Genomic DNA, 18245 nt, shown 5'->3' on the forward strand with positions numbered 1-18245 from the left:
GCTGTCATATGCATATTTCTCCATTGCTCATCACCTAGAGCAGATTTTTGTACCCATATAGAATCATGGAATCGCTTAGATTGGAAAAGACCTCTAAGATTAAGTACAACCATTAATCCAGCACTGCTAAGTTCACTGCTAAACCATGTCCCCATCTACATATCTTTTGAACACTTCCAGGTATGGTGACTCTACCACTTCCTTAGACAGCCTGTTCCACTGCTGCACCACTGTTTTGGTGAAGAAATTTTTTCTAATATCCAATCTAAACCCCCACTGGTGCAATGCGAGGCCACTATAGTGGGTCTAAGGTTTTATCACTATGATCTAACAGTAATTAGTTTGCTCATTTTATATTCATATAAAAGCAAGGCAGTGGGCAACTTAGAACCGTGATTACAATGTAAAACTGATTAAAAAATACATTTCAAGTATGTATTAATCTTGTGCATTATATATTATTAAGTTTATTGAAATTATCATCTAAATTTTATCTCAGCATAGAGATAGATAGTTACTGGCAAGTGTAATTAATTTGGTGGTTTATAAGCATAAAGTTCCCCAGGGATTGTTGCAAAATTCTTATGTGATAGCTTGCATTTGCATTCCAAGTTAGCTTGAAAAAAAAAGGAAAAAAAATATATGGAAAAGTTTATGAAGATATAGAATAATCTATATTCCATAGGTTTTATCTACATGTAAGATACTATAATTCTGTTGAATGTGAAAATACATACAAAAATAAAAAAAATTAGGCATTTTAAACTTGCTCACATGTGATTACCCGCTCTGGGGAAATCTACCAGTTTACTGATGCTAAGAACATAGTTTAGTTTCTCTTGGGGTGTAAATCTGCACAACTCCTATTAAATTTAACAGAATTCCTTTGGCTTCCAATTGCTTTTGGAGGAGTGCCAAATACTGACAGGTAACCCAATTAGTGTAGACGTTCATACCTGTAAAATCTTTCACTTTTAAAAGGTGTATATTGCTTAAGGTTAGAATAAAATTACCATAACTTGAAGTAGTTACACTATCTGCAACTGTTAATTTGCAAATCATAGCATTTTAATCAAATGAATGCAGCAAACAAGGTTCATTTAACTATTCGAAATCTGGAAAGGACTACTGAAACACACTTGTCACCCTTAGTTTAATGATGTCTACTGTCCCTTCTCATTACAGACTATTCAAGTTAGTGATTTACCTGTCTGGAAAACATGGTTTATTTAAGGGAAAGGAACTAAGAGAAATTATTTTTTTTATTTTAAGAATGACTAATCTTTACAGTTTCCTACTGTGCAGTATACTGGGCAATAAAGAAAAAGTAAGAGGCTGCATGTAGCTCTGAACACAATACAGTGAATTGTTTCTTAGGGCTCCCAGATTAAAAGCAGCATGAGGAAGTCCAAATGTTATTTGTCAAAAGACATTTTAAAACCAATTTTAGTTGGTTTTGTTCACAGCTGCAGAGAGGGCATAATGCATTGCTGAGGCCACTGATGCACCTTTATTTGACCAAGGCAATAACTCTGACCTGCCTGGCTGGAAAGCAGATCAGCAGAGAATGACCAGGGGGTCCTGGTGGACACTAAGTTAACCATGAACCAGCAAAAAAACCCAACAGCTTCCTTGGCTGTACTAAGCTGGCTGTTGCCAGCAGGTCCAGGGAGGTGACCCTTCTCTGATCAGCACTGGTGAGATATATCTGAATCTCTGTGTGCAGTTCTGGGCTCGCCAGTATAAGAGAGACATGGACGTATTAGAGCACAAAGAGCCATGAAGATCATTAAGGAAATGGAGCATCTTTAAGTATGAAGAGAGGCTGAGAGAGCTAGAACTAAGGGATGAGTGAAGAAAACAGAACTAGACGCTCACCCAGTGACAGGACAACACAAACTAATATACAGGAAGTTTCATCAAGACCTAAGAAAAATGCCACTTTTTCTGTGAGAGCAGCACAGATTGCCCAGAGGGGGTATAGAGTCGCCATCATTGGAGACATTCAAAGCATGGTTGGACACTGTCCTGGGCCACCTGTTCTTGAAGACCCTGCTCTTGAAGGAGGATTGAAGTAGCCAGTCACTAGAGATGCTTTCTAGTCTCAGCTGTGATATGATTCTGTGATTTCATGAAGAAGGTTAAATATATAAGACAATATTTTCACTGTACTTCATTACACATACCAAGTGGTCTGTTAATAACATAGGAAAGTTTATTCACTTCCATGATTAAACTTTTGAAAAACTGTCTTTGAATATTTGTTAAGCTGCTGCAATATATTCTCTAACAATCTTGAGAAAGCCACGGTTTGGAAACTTAATTGCCTTCATGGAGATGAGAGAGGTAAAGTAATTGATCCATTCAGGAAAAAATTAAATACAAATTTCAAAGTAATAATTACAAGTATATAGAAAAGTCTAAAGTTGGAAGAGGCTTCTGGAGATCATTTGGCTTGACCTTCTGGTGCAAGGGCTTTAGATTAGGTTATTCAGAGTCATATGAAGCTGAATTAGCAGGAGAAATTTACCATTTCTCTGCCTATTCCACAAAGAAGAATATTTTTCTGAAATTTCCCCTGAAACAACTTGTGCTCCTGGTCTGTTGCCCTGTTTCCATGCATGGTGCTGAAGACAGGAGAGCACTTACATTTTCTCTATAGCTATTTTTGATTTCTTTGAAGACAGTGACCTCCTCAAGACTTCTCCTGTGTGGGTTGCACAAGCACGTTCCCTTTTTGACCTCTCTTTGTGTGTCAGGTTGTCTAATCCTCTCATTGTTTTGGTGGCCCTTCACTGGACCATCTATATGCTTTCTCTCTCTTGAAGTGGGAACATTTCACTCCATGTAGCCCATATGGGCATGTTTCTTCTGGTAAGACTTAGCAGTACAACAAGATTTTTTCAGAACTCTCTGAGGATCTCTCATATCCAGTTATAAGTATCAAAATAGGTTTCCTACAGTTTAAAGAGAAATCTCACTTTTATTGGATAATTTTTCGGAACAGTGCAGAAAGGAGTTAGTCACAAGGGTAATGTAAAGTATGAAAGGTTTGAACCTATTCTTGCTGGAGACAAGGGGTATTCTGCCATTAACTTCATGGAAGGGGGAAATGGCAGACAATTTTATAGAATATGTACTGAACTGGGACTGTGGATAGTTAAACAAAAAAAATCAGTCAACCTCCTGTGAAACAGAGAGCTGTGTGATAGCCCAGAGTGAAAAATAAACCCTGCTAAAGGCTCTTACAGAAACCTCCAGGAGAACAGACCTTTTTACTGCCAGTACACAATTTTCTACCTGAGAGGCTGCTTACCTGCTTTTATGTGGAGAATTGGTCTTTGATATTTTTGTAGGAAGACATTGCAACTAGGCATAGCAAATCATGGCCTCATTGTGTGAAGTTTGCCAGCATCCCTCCCTTAATGCCGTTTTGCTTTTGAAGTCTGAAACTTGCTGAAATAATTGGGACTCTAGGCTTCTCTACCCCATTTTTATAGGAAAACTTGGAAGATGACAAGAAGTTAAATATGAGTATGTTTAGTAATCAGCAATCTTAACAAGAGTGCTCTTCCCCTTCAGGAAAATGGAGTGACTAGCTGGGACTTTGTATTCCCTCTTTAGGTTTGCCAAGGTGTAGATAGTATTAACCTTTTATCTGTCTGCTGTTAAATAAGGAACCGACCCTCAGTCCTGAGGCCAGTTGTTTTGCACTCCACAGCAACTGGGAACGCTAATGACAAAGCTCCAAAACAGAACCAAGTGTCTTCATAAACATAGTGCTTGATTATTTGATGCTTGGATTTGCTACCTGGACCTCTTTTATTTATAATATAGAAGTGTTTCTTGAATTTAAGCCCTTTCCTCAGAACTCATATTTGTCTGTAGCAGTAGGAAAAAAAAAAGAGAGAGACAGGAGCATCACCTGTTAAGTATTGGTTTCATGATGGAGCTTGAATCAATCATTAACAGGTTCTAAGAAAGGCATCAAAATTCAGCAGTACTATCTGTTATCAAAAAAAAAAAAAAATCAAAGGTGTTGGTTTATAGAAGAAAAGCACTGAATCTTTTCTTGAGTAATAGTTACTTGCCCTGTTTAAGTGTGCAATTATTTAGTATACCCAGAAAAGCTGTCCAGGCAGTGCATTTGAAATGCCCCTGTAGCTAACAAGAAACAAAACTTGGAGGGCACCTTAGACCTTTGACTTGGCTTGTCTGGAGGTTTTTAGATACCATGATGTGGATGAGACTGTAAATAATAGCATTCCTGTGTTAATAGTCGCAAGCAAATAGCCCTGAGGTGAGGGCATCTGTGCAGAGTGAGAGAATGGTGGCTAGATAGTGATTTTTATGATGTGCCACACAATCTGGTGCTTTTCCTTTGCAAACTGTAAGCTCTTGTGGAGTGCAGTAAAACCTCAGTTTCCATTTAGAGGAAAGCATCAGTTGTGTGAGAATGATCAGCTTGAAAACATGGACTCTGACTTTCAAGAACCAGAAATCTCTTAAAAGCTTTGAAATAGGAGTGATGAGGTGGTTCCTGATTATGAGTGATAAGTGTTGATAGTAGAGCAAGTGTTTCTATGCTTTTGTACCTACAGTTGGTATAATTTCTGAGTAACGCTTAGTGAAGGGACTGTTACAAATCACACCCCCAAGCAAACGTCGAAACTCCTCTGTGACCAGAAAAAAGGGTTAAGTCTGATTGGAGACTAGATGTGCTTGACTTCCTGAACTGTATTGATGATAGACTTGCTTTTTAAATGGTATGGCTGCTGGTATGGCTGCTCAGGAATGACCTATTTACACCACTTTCTGTCTTAACAACTGTACTTTAAATGCATTTTTTTATTTTTTTATTAACCAGAAGTGGTCCTTAATATATTTAATATTTTTAGTGCCCTACAGATACCAAAGCAACGTTTGGGGTCCACGTAAAAATAGTAGGAGACTGGACAGGTATGTAGAAAAACAATTCCTTTTCAGAGACAAATACTTTTACTTGAACTGTTCTCCCTTTCTGGCTCCAGCACAATTGCTCCTTGACTGTGGTGTATTCTCTCTAGAGATTGTTCATGCTTGTTTTTCCAAAGTTGTTTTTATTACATTCTTGATGCAACCTCTGCTTTATTCAGATGTGCCATTTCTTCAGATAACATGTTTTTCCAACTACTAACAGATCTTCTGATTGCACTGTAATAATTTTCAGTGTTCCTCCATTTCTACCTCTTTTTCTTATTTTTGGGTAGCCCACTGCCCCTGTGCAGTGCAGTGCCTCTATGTGTAGTAGCGTCTGCAGAAATGCTGAAATGTGCAGCTTCCAGATAAGCGGATTTTGATGCCAGCAGTTTGGATGGTAGCCAGGTTAATTAATGCCTATGGTACACTGAGATTACAGGTTTGCTTTCATGTTCTCCCATGCTCTTCCACTGCTCTTTGAATGTCCTTCAGATCAGGGGTGTAAACCAGGATTCCCCACAGAGGAGAATGGTAATTTGGTGCTCCCTGTAACAGTTGTATACTCAAATGATAGTTGTCATTATTCCTTGGCGACTGACTTTCTTCCTGCTTAGCATAGCATTTCCTTGTAAGGAAGACAAATACACAGCACTGTCTGCTGCATTTCTTATGAAGAAATATTTTCCGTGTTAATTTGTATCAGCTTGTGTGTTTGTGGAATTGAGTCAAATGAGCTTGTAGCCCTAAAAAGGATTAGACCAATGCAGGGATAATAAGTCCATGAATATTTGTTGAAATTTCTGGTCTGGCTATGTACTTGCCTGTGGAATACTTCAGTAGGCAAAGGTTGTGAGGGGAATGCCATATGTGCATATGTTTCATAATCACCCTGATTTTTTGTTCTTACTTGAAGTATAGGATGTTGGCTAGACAGGGGCAGATTATGGGCACAATTAGCCTCTGTTTTGCCTCAGAATTATGGCTCTTTTGTTGTTAAGCAGCATTTCTAGATGGGAGAGGGCAGTATGCTATTTGGGAGAGTGTAACGGAGAAGTAATGGCTAAATGAGCTCTCCAAAATAAGTGGCATCTTTTAAAGTTTTCTGATTACCTCTGTGGTATGAACTGCTCTCTATTAGCATTTAAATATTATTCCACCAACTCAGTATTTATAGTCTCCACTGAGAGAAAGGTCTGCCTGTGTTGGACTGTATGAGATTCAGGACACTGTCACATTACAGAGACCATTTATTGTAGTAGTTGCTAAAGAGAGAGATCTCTCCGGCAGTGAAATGTGCTATCGAGAAGCAGATGGTTTACCCAACTCTTTATGCTGCATTGGTACCATGGATTCCTGTTGTCACTTGCTCCCTTAAGCCCTGTGACAATTAGTGATCTCTAATCTGCTGACTGTTTGAGGAAGGATTATTATATTTTTCCACATTTCTTATTATCCTTCTTAAGCATGCTCTAAAGGCTGCTTCTGCAGACAGGATATTAGATTGGAGGAGTTTTTATGAGACGTACTGTCATTTGAGCTCTTCTCCTGATCTCTTCTCTCAGCCTTTATCCTATTTATTAAAATTCTCCTTTGTGTCACATTTTCACATTCCTGGCAGTTTATACCTGACACCAAAGACACTTAGCGATTTATTTCAGAGAACTCAATTACAAGCCTAAATTAAAAGGATGCAAGAGGAGCACAGACCTGTCCTGAAATGCAGAGAAGAACTGTTTAGTTTCTGCTCTGGATGGTTTTAGCTTCTACTGTCTGCACCTGGGAGATGTGGTGAAGTAGCAATTTCTTACCATGAACTGTAAGGACAGGAGTGGGGATACAGATTGCTGACAAACCAATTCGGCAAGTTGTTTCAGGTCAAGCCTCTTAACACAAAGTCTTATGTTTTGAAAATTAATTAGAATATCTTGTAGCCTTAATGACTTTGTTTTATAGGTTGGGAAAGCAACTGTATGTCAAGAGAAAAGATAAGGGGTGTAATAGTATTTTCAGCTACCGATGAGAAGGTGCTGTTGATGGGAAGTCATTTATTGCCCAAATCCCAGTACATATAATTTTAATTTCCAATTGAATAAGGTGAAAGAAGTGACTTTTGGAAAAGTTAGTCACTCTAGAAATAACGCTTTGCATAGGAGCACATATTTAGTAGATTTTCAGACAATAGCGTTATTTGCTTTTTAAAATCAATTATTTGAATAATGAAAAATGTAGGACAGAAAAAGTAGGGTAGAGAGGAAGAAACCTCAGAAGCGATAGTTCTGAGACCTTTGCAAACAAAATGGTAACTCAGATACCCTTTTTTGTTCACCACTCAAATGAAATGGTGCTATCTGAGCTTAGAAGAGCTCAGAATCTGTCCTTTTCAGAAGTAGATTTGGATAAAGGCAGAAATTTTCCTCCCATTCCTTTTTCAATACAAATCTGAGATCTTCTATTTCTCACCTGTTTTGTGGTGGTATTGGTAACTGTATAGTGCTTAGCTTTCATGTTCATCACAGAAAACAGACACACAAGCACTGGTATTGCTGTAATGTGCCCTGAGATGCCTATAGTAGACAGTTTCACCTGAAATACTTCCCATAGCTCCCTTTCTAGACCTCTGACCTGTTTATGTGTCTAGTTTTGGATGAGACAAGCCAGGCCTCAAGCATGCCTTTTTCTCTTCATTCATTGTTAAGAGTCTAGATATATACATCACTGCCTCAGAGGTAGTTAGTTTAATTAACTGACAACTGGTTGTGATTTTTCCCATGTAAAGGTTCCTAACTTGGTTTTTCCTTCTGTCTTTTGCCATATGCCATGGGTATTGTGACTATTAGAACAGCTATTATAGATCTCCCTAAAGAATGGTTTTTTGATCATATAATTACTGTCCTTGTACTGACATGTGACTGCTTAAGTCAGAACCTATTGTATTAGCAAAACATTCTGTGGCACTGTGAAACCCATGGCTGTAGAACACAGCTTAATTCCCTGTCAGTACTTAGACACCTGAGTTCCAGTGTGTTTACATCATCTGACCTGCGGTGTTTGCACACGTGCAGGTTGGGTTAGCCCCATGGCTCAGAGCTAAGTCAGCCTGTCTTCCTCTGTGACTGCTTGGCAGTTGTCCCAGCTGAGCTGGTGGATGGCAGCTTTAAATCCTACAGTAACATTGAGGCCCCTAAAATGACTCATACACAGGTCAGAGCTGTGAGATCCATGGCTGAGCTAATAAGCTGATCTTGTTCCTGGCCTCCCCTCTAAATAGTTGTTTTGTTTTGCTTCTCTTGTATCTCTGTGATCACCTATTTTTCCTTCAGCTTTGAGACAATTGTTGGTTTGGTATTTACAAAAGGATTTTTTTTAGGTTTCTTTTGTCTCACTGTCTAGTTTGTCCTCAGAGCTGTCATCTAATCAGCCTTATGCCTCCTCTGTCCTTGCTGCTGCCTCAAGTACTACTGCTTACTTAGTTTTAAAGCTGACGTTTCATGTGGCATCTCTGGAGAGAAAAAGAGAGGCCGGGGCCATGCCTTGCATTCAACAACTTGACAGCAGTGAAAAAAACCACGGCAGTGTATCAAGACAATGTATCTCATTCACTAGACAAGCTTCAGGGTGTGAGACATAAAGTGATATTGATGATGCAGAAGTAACAGGCTTCAGAAGCCATACAGCATGTTTTTATGTAAAACAAATACAGAGCACTCAGAGGTGTTGAGGTGAACTGCTTGCCTCAAGGCAGTAAAACATTGCTGTTATGTTGCAGTGTGTTGCTGGTACAAATTGATGTGAGACCGTGTTTAGGGCACTGATGCTGTTCTGTACTCTACAGTAATTTTATCTTGTAGTAGTGACATCATCCTGCTGTGTAGCTGTGGGTGATCCTAGAGACGTTCACAAGGCCTGTCCTGAGCAACATGATGTTTATTTTGGGAATGCCGTATGAGCACTTTAATAGCACCCATTGAATCTGATAGTTGTGTCCTATAGGTTACTAAATATCATGGCATTGGGAGGCGGTGATGTGTGCTGGAACTGTCCAGCTACAGGAAGAACAGGTAGATTATGAGGCACTGATCTACATCACCCTAATAAACTCCAAGTCCCATCAGAAAAGATGTATCTTTGCTTAATTCTTTGTGCTACAAATGAGGATATGCATGGTCACTAGGTCATTTAGGTACAGACTACCTTATTTTGAATCCTGACATGGTATGATGGAAATTTTTGTCAGATATTGTCACAGTTCTTTTTTCTGGAAGGTCCATATTGGGAGCTGGAAGTTTCAGGGGGAAAAAACAAACAAACCATTTTTCAGTTAAAAACAACAATTTTCCAGAACATTGCAAATGTATGAAAGCATGGACCTTGTTTAACTCCCTGTGGATTAAGACCTGAGACAGCAAACAGTACACACCCCAATTTTCTTATTTTTAAACAGAAAAAGAAAAGAAGGCAGTTGTTTGCAATTTTGGAGGCTGACTAAGGATTTTTTTTCATGTTCACTAGAAGAAAATAAACATACTTTTTAAGTGGCTCTGAAGGAAAAATGATTTAAACTTTCTAGTCTGGTAGGGCTTGTCGGGAGTATCTGCAGGACCCTTGCAGCTCCTGATTTGGAGGATGCCTGAATCATCCCAAGGCTTGTTGTGCATTGCTGCACTTACCTGGAATTTATCAGCAAGTATAGGATCTAGCAAAGAGGTGATATTTCATTTCCAGTAACCCTGAGGACAGTTTGAGATGTACTGAAGTAGTGGATCACTCAGTCAGTATCTACTGTATTGTTAGTAGGTCTTGATTCAGACTAGAGGAATGTGTGGAGTAGAAGATGACAAGAAGGAATGGTAAGACTACAAAGTCGGCCTGCAGGATGTGACAAGGTCGTCCCAGGTTCACTGTAACTGCTACTGAGTTTCTTTAAAAATAACTGCTCACTGGTGATGAGCAGATATTGACCAACCTCACAGTTGGTCAACTCTTGCTATTATCTCAAGGCTCTGTTTGATTTGGGCCTTTTTCATTCCACAGTAACATGTATTTAGTTGCGTTTAGTTTTTCCATGAGGTTCCTGGCAGGGTGTAAAGGTGTTAATGATGTGATGCTGTCCAGTGGTCCAGCAAAATCAGTGGCTTTGGAAGAGGACAGAGATGAGAAAGATGTTGTTTTCTGCTGTTAGATTTTATGACTAACAATTCTTATGCTGCCAGGGAATCCTACTTACACTTCTGAGGAAGATATCAGAATTGAGTTCTAAAAAGGTTTAATTGTGTTTCTTTTTAATATAATTTGACATTAGTAATAAAATAATAGTTACATTTCTGGGAAGTTAATATGGTTATATTAGCCATAGTGTGCTGTAAAGAATACTAATTTTATTCTTCATTGCCATTAATGTTCATTATTTTATTTATTCCTGAAAAAAGCTCCATAAAAGACAAGACTAAGAGATTGGAGAAAAAAAAGAACAGATTTAGTTTACTGACTCAATATTGAAAGCCTCTTTCCTCTGATTAAAGAACTAATGCTAAAGGTGAACACATCTGAATTTTTGGCTATAGACCTGGATTGTTTTACATTAGTTGAACTCCAGCTGACTTAGTACCAAAAACAGTGTAACTTGAGTCAAATGCAATTTGAACAGTTAATGAGTTTAATCCCTAGAGGGGAAAAAGATTTTTTTGGTGAGAAAGTTACCTTGAAGGAAATTTTCTCCTACACGGAAGTCCTTTCTTCATGTATCCTATTATTTGTAAACATCCACCTTTTTGCATATCTCAAGTTCTTTTTAATCATGTAATGATTATAGAAAATGACATGGCTCAATGATGTAAATTTATTTTTATCCTTTGATATAATATGCAAAGGATGTGTGGATGTTGCTGTAGTTAAGAACTGATCCAAGAACACACGGTTGCAGGATTTCTTGTCAAGCTTCAGATGTTTCATTACTTTCATGAACTACAGGAGTGAAAGCTGTAGAGCACATTAACATGTAGCATCTGATAGGATCAGAATGAATGTAGTGAAAAAAAGCAAAAAACTACTTTCCACTTTGATAATAGAATTACAAGATAGAAGATCTTTAGGACATGTATTTTAGTGGACTGCCAGGAAGATTTCTGGTTTTGCAATCACTATTTATGTGCTGTGTTTGCTTATTTAAGAAGGCAAAGTTGGTCTTCTGGATTTGCCTGTGTTTCACCCTTTTTCTGTTAATCTTTGCTTAGGGAAGTCCCATTCTTATATAGTTTCTGTGCAGAGGTACACATCTGCTTCAAGCACTGAATATACAAGTCTGGTTGGATTTTCAGGTTCTTTTGTGTGAGCTCCAGTGTGTAATGGTTTCTAGAGAAATAGGAGGGCTCACATGCATGAAGAGCTGGCATTTCTCTGGGGACAGTAGATTCCCTTAGATGCCATCCAAATTTTGCTGAAGAATCCTTACCAAATGTCTAGGTTTTTTCCAAGTTTATTGAAATTTCTCCCTTCAGGACAGAAGAAAAATGCAAAGGCACTTCAGACTTGGAATTATCACTTATCACAGTTTAACTAAAAATTACTGGTTAAAATATCTTAAAAATAGATTTGAAATATTTGAGTTCCTTTTCTAACAGATTGTAAAATCTGCTGTAGTTAATGAGGAAAAATCTATTTCAGATTTAGAACATAAAACAGGAAAAACTTCTGTAGGAACTGTTGATATTTATGATCTTTATGATCAGAAGGGACAGTTATCATTATATGATCCCAACTCCTGCATGATGCTTGATAACTTCTTAGAATAATTTCTGTACTGAAGTTAACATAAATTAAACCCAGAATTTGGGGTTGAAATAGTCTACAGATTTTTCAGCTTCAACCTTGGGATGTTCATGGGCTCTTTTTGTGCTGTTTGTGAAAATGAAGCTCAACTTTATGATAATCGCAAAACTTACTGGTTTTCTTCTTTTTTTTTTCCTTTTTTTTTTTTTCTTTTTTGTTGTTGTTGTTTTTTGTTGTGGTTGGTTTTGGGGTTTTATTGGGTTTTGTTTTTTTTTTTTTGGTTGTTTGGTTTTGTTTGGGTTTTGTTTGTTTGTTTTTGTTTTGGTTTTTTTGTTTTGTTTTTTTTCCTCTTTCTATTTTTATCTCCTTTCCTTATTTCAGGGCAAGAACCACCTCTCAGAAATGTGTGTACATTTTAGTGGTTGCCTCTTTGTGTGCAAATACAGAAAATGAGCATGGCACTTCTGAACTTTCCATTTGGTTATCTGTTGTACTAAATTCAGCTTTTGAGACTTACATTTGTTTGGATCTGTTTTCTGCATGCTCTCCTCTTCTAACATTCCTTTGAAATGCAGAAGTGGGCTTGCCTTTCAATAGCAGTCTCACTGTTGATTTGGGCTGTGGTTCAAATTAAAGTGTAACTCTCTCTTGCCATGAAGACCACCAGTAATCATGGTTGTTGACCTGCCATGTTACCTTGCACTGCTCCTTATTCCTTGGTCTCTCCTACCTGTCTGCTTATTTCTACAGGTTCACTGACTAAGCTTGGATCAGAAGGGAGAGGGACCATCACTTGCTCAGAATTTGTTCTGTGCACAGCAGTTAATTCTGTGAGAGTTAATTAAAACTCGCACAACATTGCAAATGTCATCATGATCAAATAACATGGTCAAATTATGTTTTTACCCTATTTTCACAATAAACCTTATATAGCTCCTTGTTGGCATGATATTAGCATTGAAGTTCTAGTTAGGATATCCCATCTCCTTTGTTGCATTATTTTTTCTCCATCTTTCTATAAGTATATTTACTCCACTTTTTGCCAGCTGCATGTCCTCACCCTAAGCTTCAGTCATCCTTGAAACAGCAATTGTTAGTTACAAAATGGCTTTCCATTCCAAAGTGCATTAAAATCAGTGCTGGCCTTGTTCATGGGAAACAAATCCAACACCCCAATTTTAGAATCAGTTCCCTACAGTCCCTTGCAACCCAGCTTTGCATTCATGTGCCGCACACACTCCTTCCTGTTGCTCCATCCTGTCCTTTGGCTTTTGTAAATGCATTGTTTCTCAGATACATCAAGTACTAGCTGGAGAATTTGGGTTTCACTATAAGGAAATAGTGAAAGTCTGTGATCCAAGAATTTTTAAGGGGCAAATTGCAGCCATAACTCTTTTTTGCCCCAGTCCTTCCCTGGAGATTGATCCCATTAAGTCATAAATATTATTAATAAAAATCTATCACCAACCACCTGTATAGTTATCAACTACAAAAATAGGATTCCTGTGTATGTGGTAGCTGCAAAATGGTTAAACTCTTCCTTTAAAGAACAAATCAAACCAAACCTTAGAACTTGCACTGAAAGTTCCATGTCAAGATAAAGGGGCAACAGCAAGTTTCTACAACTTTTCCAAATAGATATCTTGATATCTGCTCAGAACAAAAGAGTTTATCTTAAAGTATTTGTGGCTATGTGTTTTATACGAACTTAAACTACATATGAAACTATGCACTAATCACAGCTCTGTGCCAGACTATAACACATTGAAATGTGGATATTCAAAGGCAGAACACAAACATAGAGGCAAGTTCCTAATGGGAATGGAGCCAGACTGCCAGTGCAATCCGTGTTTTAAAATAAAAGCATCCTTTTATGAGTGTCAGTCTACTAAATTAATTTGTAATTGCACCCCAATTTTTTTCTTCTTATCAGGTCTTGAAATTTCAAAAGGCAGCAAGGCAGAAATGCTTTAAGTACTCTATAAAGTTTAAGACGCTGCAAGGTAAATTAATTGCTAGTGCATCCATATTTTGAGGGAAACTTGAAGTATATGCTGCATGTGGCATTTCTTAGTAAGACAAAGGATTCACTTATTTCAGTATTAACTAAAGTGCTGTGACGAGAAACTGTTAGAGGGAATTTCTAGTCTGGAAATTAATTCTCAAAATGCAAATGTGCCCGTTGTGGTACATGGAGTACACTGTGCTGTGACAGCAATAAATGGTCGTTTGGTATGAAGTGCAGCAGCTGATGGGCAGTGTGCAGTATGTGTTTTGTTTCACTGACAGTGAAACATATCTGCAACTCAGGCATGCTTCTGTTCTTCCTCTTTTTCTTTCTTTTAAACTCTTCTTGCTCAAAATGGGGATGAAGTGCCAGAGCTTGTTTCAAAAAGGATAACATGACACTTCTTATTTATGTAGTTTGTGACATTTGTAGCAGATTAAACCAAAGTGTACCTTATAATGACATAATATTCCATGAGAGGCAAGTTTTGCAGGGAAAAGTAATATCTTTTATTAGATCAGGTGAAGCAGCTGGAAAAAAACAGGTTGTCTTTCAGGCATCCAATGCCTTCAGCAGGTTTGACAAAGAGGCAGTGAAGTCAAAGCAATTAGCAGGGAATGAAATAACAGTCCAGGCTACTTTTTGAAAGCAAGTTTTTCCATGAGAAGTGTGAGCAATAAAATTACCTAGTAAATGAATGGAAGATACCTCCACTTTTAAAAAAAAGTTAATTTAAGTTTTTCATAGAGAAATATTATTTTTTTACTCAAAAATTTCATATAGTCAAAAATGCTGTCTGAAAGCCAAAAATATCACTTGTAAATGCTCTCCTTGCTACCTCCTAGGATTTGTATGCCTCCAGCTTTCTTTATCTTCTCTTGGCTGGGTTCCCAGTTTAGGATATATTTACTGTAATATACCATGGTCTCACTCCTGGAGAGAGAAACACTTGCATCTTTGGCAGACAGAATGCAGTTTCTGACTGGGAAAAGAGATGGGCTTGTGAGAAGACTTCACTATGACTTTCAAGAAGTGCTGCATTTTATTTATATATACGTGCCCACATATATCCCTATGCTTTCAGCATTTGGATGTGTTTTTTACATTTTAATAACTTTTTTCTTAAAATCTCAATATCCTAGATAAACAATGGTTTGATTGAAAATGTTTGACCATCTACAGAGAGTAAAATTTGGATAACGCTTTACAGAAAGCGTCACTGTGTTTTTAGTAATTTGACGGGACCCTGTTCTGCATATAGAAGCTGATAACCAGTGGATGACTGCTTAGATTTGTGACTTACCTGGAATCAGAAAATTTTAAGATCACTTAAAATGTTACTAAAACTAAAAATGCTGTAGTAAATACCATGATCATGAATGAGAAAATGCTTTCCTGCTGGGGAAAGACCCTGGAAAGTCTATGGATCCAAATAGGCAGATTAGTTTTTTTATATGTATTGAACAAAGATGGACTTAGTGGAGGTGGTATTTACTGAGTGCTGTTGGCACATTTTTCAGTGTGGAAGGGGAATTTTGGGGAGAGGAGGAGTTTCAGAGATTATTGTCTATTTTGAGTGTTGCTGAAGTGGCTGCCGTGATGATTTTACTGTACTGTCAATGGTAATTAGCACACCTACAGCCTCTGAGAAGCCTCCTCATATTATATGAAATTAAAATAAATCAGTGGGCAGTTTGTGCTCTTCACTGTGACAAGCAGTTTTAAGGACTATCTTTTGTCATAAATTTAGCATATTCCCTTATTCATTAAGCACACTGTAAGTGCCATTTCCTCAGGGAAAATTCCACAGACACCCATGCACATTTTCAAAGTCAAAGCTGTGGTGCTTTGCTGTGCTTTGCCAAGTGACTGGTACCAGCGTGACAGCACAGGGCTTTCCCTTAGGGATTTCACTTACACTGTGTTAGTTGAGTGTCTCTCAAGCTTAACTGTGACTGGTTTGAAATTTATAATTAAAGGAAGACATTTTTATAATTTCTGTTATTTGATGTTTTCATTTTTTTAATTAGTTGAGGAGATTATGCTAATTGTGCCCGATTATTAACAAGCATGGAAAATATAATTTTTGTAGTTTCCAAATAAAGCAGCAATTCATTAATCCAAAAATTTGTTAAGAATTATTTTTTTTTTTAAAATCTCTCATGCTTCTCAGCATATGTGTACCAGAATGTACCATTTCTCTATGCAGACAATTTTATCATTTCTGTGCCGTTATGTATTGATGAATTTGTGATGGTGCATTGATGTATGCCAGGTCATGACTGGTAACTAAAGAATCAAAAGATAGATATCTAATGACAGTGTATAGTTACACAGTTGGCAAAATCACTTTTTCAGAAAAGTATATGCCAAACTATTTCCTTGCAGTTTGATCTAAATCATGTTAAACGACTGGTTCTTTGGTCTAGAAAATAATTATCAATGTAGTATTGTATAGTAATATTTTTCAGCTTTTCTCTCCCATTCAAGGCTGGAAATACCTTTTCTGTTGACTTGAGTAATAAGAGACTTTCTGTCATGTAAAAATGTCTATTTAGTATTTCATTATGTTTATAGCATTATAGAGCCCTCCCTAAATCTTCGTTCGCGAAGCCTAGCCATGATGATGAGTTGAAAGATGGAGATCTGATAGAAAATCCCACAGTATATTTTAACAGAAGTCTACACAAACGCTAGTGCTAAGTCAACAAATACAGATATTTTCAAGAAATTATTAATTAAGAATAAATGAAAACTATTCAGACTAGGTTGTATGTAGGAGTTTATATTCACGAAGTTGTCTGACTTAAGTTCTCAAAAATGACTTGTCTAATTCAGATGTAAGAAGAAATAACAGAATTGCTCAATCAGGTGAAATTAAACCAAACTTTAGATACATTTCCTGATAACTCATGTGCAGTACACATTATTTCCTACAAAGAAACAAAAGAACCCACAAAAACCCTTCCAAAAATAAAAAACAAACACCCCCCCTAAAAATAAAACAAACAAAAAAACCCCACAAAACCAAAAAAAACAACAACCAAGCAACCAGTATTTGATGGCCCATTTAATTTGTCAGTTATTCAAATTATTTCCTGCTAAGGTTTTGATATTGCCCTTTGAGAGATGTTATGAGAAATGGAACCTCAGATGTGATTAGATCCTTGGAAAAAATGTACATTTCTTCCCAGTGGATTATCCCCAACTGACTAGCAAAATTTATATGGAAAGTAGGATCCAGCTGAGTTCTGATCACATTATCCTGTGTTATGCTTTAGTGTAACTAGCACTAGGAGTGCTTTTAAAGAATTTGTGTGTGTTCTCTGAAAGAGACAGGCAGCTGAAAACACAGGGGAAATTATTGTTAGATATCGAGTCCTTTAGTACCCTGTTTCTTCTTTTGTTTCTTATTTGAAGCCTTACTGTTATTCCTAGCATTTTATTTCAGCTAAGTCATTGGCTGGACAGGCATTTCCCGCACAGGGTGTCTATCAGCGCTGTTCACTCCAAGCACAGTATTCAGCATATTTCAGGCTTCCCTCTGGCCATTAGCACAGACCCTGAGAACAGCTTAGTTCCTACCATGTAGGTATTCACACAACTCGGCTGTGAGCAAGTCCAAGTTATGCTTACTAACCTCAGTAAAGCCTCAGCGATAAGCAGCATCGTTCATGGTTACAGTTGGACTGGTGAGGACTGGGCAATCTCTTACTATATAGTCCAAGGCTTTGGGTGAGGGTCCATTAACAAGGAAGCTCCCATCTTTTTTTACAATCTCCAATTTCCTTAGCGTTTCCCTTTCTCTTTCCATCCTTGCCCCAACTAAGGGAAGCCAGCATCTAACCTTCCCAGCATGTCTGAAGCTTATTCTACAGCATTGTCTTGACTGCATGTTTATCAGCTGTGGGGAGAGTTGTCTCCTAAGCCAGCTGTGCCCCTCTCCTCAAACAGACATGGGTTTTCACTTTTATCCAAAGGTGGCAATCAATGGAAACAGCACAAGATATTGCTATTCATATTTTTTTTTTCATAAGCAGACTTGCTAATTATATCATAGTATCATGGAATGGCTTGGGTTGGAAGGGACCTTGAAAATCATCTAGTTCCAACCCCCCTACCATGGGCAGGTAACCTTCCACTGGACCAGGCTGCTCAAAGCCCCAACCAACCTGGCCTTGAATACTTGAATTACTGAAATTTAGGGTGATGTTTCAGAAAGTAGTTGGCACAAAGAACTGAGATGTACTTAGCAGTAATGTGTCTGTAGTGGCATCCTTTGCTAGGCCAAAATCTGCTAGTATGTCCCACCTGTTCTGTTGTAATGGAGTAGAAATGCTTTGTGGGAGACTGGTCTGTTGTGTGTTTTGGGTATGCAAAACACTTCGTGCAAACCCACCTCAGCAACAGTGGCCAAATGCAAAATATAATCTTTTCAACCTTAAAACGCCCCTTATGTTGCACAAGAAAAGATTCATTAGGTCTTGAATTCAAGTCTCATGGCATGTAATTG

General features: G+C 37.8%; 1 protein-coding gene across 2 annotated transcripts in view; it reads left to right on the forward strand.

Annotated features, from left to right (window-relative positions):
* NOX4 (NADPH oxidase 4) overlaps nucleotides 1-18245 on the forward strand; it is a 106122-nt gene that overhangs the window by 39933 nt on the left and 47944 nt on the right. For both annotated transcript variants that reach the window (XM_027653647.1, XM_027653723.1), the window contains exon 12: nucleotides 4899-4959. In XM_027653647.1, the coding sequence (XP_027509448.1) occupies nucleotides 4899-4959 (61 nt within the window). The remainder of the gene's footprint in view (nucleotides 1-4898; nucleotides 4960-18245) is intronic.

Source organism: Corapipo altera, unplaced genomic scaffold (genome assembly GCF_003945725.1).
Source record: "Corapipo altera isolate COAL_440 unplaced genomic scaffold, ASM394572v1 0, whole genome shotgun sequence".
NCBI lineage: Eukaryota > Metazoa > Chordata > Aves > Passeriformes > Pipridae > Corapipo > Corapipo altera.